This window comes from Aptenodytes forsteri, unplaced genomic scaffold (genome assembly GCF_000699145.1).
Source record: "Aptenodytes forsteri isolate BGI_AS27 unplaced genomic scaffold, ASM69914v1 Scaffold127, whole genome shotgun sequence".
Taxonomy (NCBI): Eukaryota; Metazoa; Chordata; class Aves; order Sphenisciformes; family Spheniscidae; genus Aptenodytes; species Aptenodytes forsteri.
In genome coordinates this window covers 595,521-597,111 of record NW_008794711.1, presented here as the reverse complement: position 1 = coordinate 597,111, position 1,591 = coordinate 595,521, and the positions used below count along the sequence as shown (strand labels likewise).

General features: G+C 55.5%; 1 protein-coding gene across 1 annotated transcript in view; it reads right to left on the bottom strand.

The window, feature by feature from the left end:
- The window catches only part of RASSF2 (Ras association domain family member 2), a 10,981-nt gene that overhangs the window by 1,324 nt on the left and 8,066 nt on the right, over positions 1-1,591 (bottom strand). The window contains exons 5-7 of the mRNA XM_019470636.1: positions 451-630; positions 252-353; positions 25-76 (exon numbers count right to left, since the gene is read on the bottom strand). Of these exons, the coding sequence (XP_019326181.1) occupies positions 25-76; positions 252-353; positions 451-630 (334 nt within the window). The remainder of the gene's footprint in view (positions 1-24; positions 77-251; positions 354-450; positions 631-1,591) is intronic.

The following is a 1,591-nucleotide window of genomic DNA, read 5'->3' as shown; positions in this document are numbered from 1 at the left end:
GGGGGGTTTTTTTTGCAGACTCACCTCCGCTGGTGTGGACGATGTACAGCGCAAACTCCTCCGCCGAGTTTTCAATCTGAACGGAGACATAAATGAATATTAAAGGTCCACGTTTCTGCCCTCGACTTTCCCAGCAGTTAAAAAAAAATCCCATTATTTCGCTCCGCTGTTGCATTTTATATCCGTGGGATATAAATTCCCCACGCAGAGCAACCCAGGAGCGCGGGGAGGGGGGGAAATATCTAACGTACCTTGAATTTATTGAGCAGCAGTTTGAGGACCTGGGGGGTCGTCATCGTGCTGTTTATCCGGACGTTGGTGACGGAGCCGTACGCCGGCGTGAACACGGACGTCTACGGGGTGCAAAGTCCATTTAAACCCTCCCCTGGATTTCCCCACCGGTCTCCCATCGGGAGAGGTTTTGGGGAGCCGGCGAGGTTCGGGGCTCACCTTATGGTTGTAGAAGTGCCCGTTGATGGAGAAGCGGTGACGGCGGATGCGCCGCTGCTCGCTGGGGGTGCGGGCGCTGCCCCGGCGCCGTACGCCCACGTCGCTCCGCGTCCGCATCAGCTGCGGCGTCTCCTCTGGCTGCGATTTGGCAGCTGGAAAAGACCCGGCGGGAGGACGGGGCTGAGGACCAGAGGCAAGCGGGAACCCCCCGAGAAGTGCCCGTTGATGGAGAAGCGGTGACGGCGGATGCGCCGCTGCTCGCTGGGGGTGCGGGCGCTGCCCCGGCGCCGTACGCCCACGTCGCTCCGCGTCCGCATCAGCTGCGGCGTCTCCTCTGGCTGCGATTTGGCAGCTGGAAAAGACCCGGCGGGAGGACGGGGCTGAGGACCAGAGGCAAGCGGGAACCCCCCGGGGTCCTATCCCAGCATCTCCCTGCTGCGGAATAGCTCCTGGGAGTCCCCCCATGGATGCAAAAGTCCCCATCCCAGAAATACAGCCCTACAAACTTCCCAGGACAGATTCAACCCACCGGTTTAAACCACGGCAGCTACTGGTTTATTCTCTCCCAGCTCCTGAAGGAGGCTGTTAATTCAGAATTAACTGCGTAAATCCAGGCTGCTACCTGGATAAAGCCTCTTCTCCCGGGGACTCGAGCATCTTTACTCGCTTTTTCATAATTTAACTTTTTTTTTTTTCCCCTCCTTTCCTTTAATGAGAACAGGCAAATGAGGCCAGCGCTTCAGATCTCTGCGTGAAAACTGGCCTGGGTCCAGATTATTATAAACCAGCTCTTCATCCATTTTTAATGAACCTCTCGGGCTCGAGCTTGGATGTTTTAATTCAAAGCATGTCTGCAGCAAGAAAAAATCTCTGGTGCGCACCGCTCCAGCTGCACGCCATGGGCCGTGGTGACTAAGCACTCGTGAGGAGCCGTGCACGCACGTTACGCACTGATTTTTACAGGCTTTTGGAGAAAAATATAATAAAAGACTTCTTTCTTATGCGCTGGCAGAGGATTAACATCATATGGCTGGCTGAAATAGCTGCTGGGTTATTTCTATGGTGCGATGCGTTGCGGATATCGCCTTAATTAAGGGGGGGGGGGGGGAAGGGCATTGTGGGGGGGGACCAAAAGAAAAAA